The sequence below is a fragment of the Heterocephalus glaber genome, unplaced genomic scaffold, assembly GCF_053883595.1.
Source record: "Heterocephalus glaber isolate CG9 unplaced genomic scaffold, H.glaber_assembly_v1.0 deba00001662, whole genome shotgun sequence".
Lineage (NCBI taxonomy): Eukaryota > Metazoa > Chordata > Mammalia > Rodentia > Bathyergidae > Heterocephalus > Heterocephalus glaber.
In genome coordinates this window covers 989056-990551 of record NW_028258403.1, presented here as the reverse complement: position 1 = coordinate 990551, position 1496 = coordinate 989056, and the positions used below count along the sequence as shown (strand labels likewise).

Below are 1496 nucleotides of genomic sequence, written 5' to 3'. Positions count from 1 at the left end.
AAGAGAAGTACATTAAAATTCATCTAGATGGACAAAGAAGTTTGTTGAACATATTTTAGATTCTTCTTCACATTATTAACACATAGAAAGACTGATCAGCTAATTCCAATAAAGGTCTATCAGCCCTGTTTGGAATTTAGGAAAATAATCCACAGTGGAGTACTGGTTTATTAAAACATTTTAAATTACTTGAGTTATATTAAACATATTCCTATGTGGGGACTGGGACAAACTATGAATATGGACTAAATTTCCTGAATTTCTTCCTATATTATATGGTCAGTGTATTGTCAAATTTGAGGTACTCACAATGAGCTTCATAAGCATTAAATATTTCCTTTGGAATCCATGTAGTAGCTTTTGAATCTTTTCACAGCATTTTTCATCTCTTTATTTCTCATTGTATAAATGATTGGATTTAGGAGAGGAGTAAAAACAGAGTAAAACACAGCAAGAAATTTGTCCAACCAAATGATGTTTAGTGGCCATACATAGATGAAGATACAGGGAACAAAAAGGAGCAATACGACTGTGATGTGAGCAGTGCAGGTGGACAGAGCTTTGGAGGCACCATTGTTAGAAGTTTGGAGGACAGTGATAAGAATATATGTGTATGATATCAGCAACACAGTAAAGCAAGTTACAACCACAAGCCCACAGTCAATGTTTATTAAAGTGTCCAAATTATGGGAATCCATACAGGCTAGCTTGATTACTAATGGGATATCACAGAAGAAGCTATCTATTTCTCTGGGTCCACAGAAAGGCAACTTCATAATTACAACCATTTGACTTATACCATGCACAAAGCCTATGTTCCAGGAAGTTAGTACCAAGCTAATGCACTTTTGCAGGTTCATGATGGTAGAGTAGTGGAGTGGCTTGCAGATGGCCACATAGCGGTCATAGGCCATTACCACGAGCAGTACCATCTCACTTGCTGCAGTGAAATGGGCAAAGAGGATCTGGCACATGCAACCTGCAAAGGAGATGGTCCTGTTTTCACTGATAAAGTCTGCAATCATCTTGGGAGTGGTGACTGAGGAAAGCCATATGTCCACAAAAGATAGATTGGCCAACAAGAAGTACATGGGGGAATGCAGAAAGGGGTCAGTGATGATTAAGATCATGATGAAAATATTTCCAGACAGAATCATCAGATAAAAAGTTAACGATATAACAAAGAGTAAGACCTGAATATTCCATGAGTGTCCAAGTCCCAGAAGCACGAATTCTGACACTGCTGATTGATTTCCTTCATGCATTTTATTCAGTGTGTCCTCTGAAATAAACTAGGCAGGATAGATTATTACTAGGATGAATAAAGGTTCTTAACTTTTAGAATTCTATATTTAATATCTATATCTGCAACTGAAAATTATAATTGAAATAAGAAATCTTAGTCAAATATAAGTGATTTTATGGCACAAAAAGAAGCAAACTGAATAAGGTTAACTTTGCTAGGAGGAGAGTGTGGGATGGGATTGTATGCAAAT

At 36.4% G+C, this 1496-nt stretch overlaps 1 protein-coding gene across 1 annotated transcript; it reads right to left on the bottom strand.

Moving 5' to 3' along the window:
* Positions 1 to 326: 326 nt before the first annotated feature.
* On the bottom strand, positions 327 to 1268 carry LOC101706109 (olfactory receptor 4K14-like). The gene has a single exon (XM_004865112.3). It carries the CDS (start codon positions 1263 to 1265, stop codon positions 327 to 329), a length of 939 nt encoding a protein of 312 aa, XP_004865169.1. The 5' UTR covers positions 1266 to 1268.
* Positions 1269 to 1496: the final 228 nt, after the last annotated feature.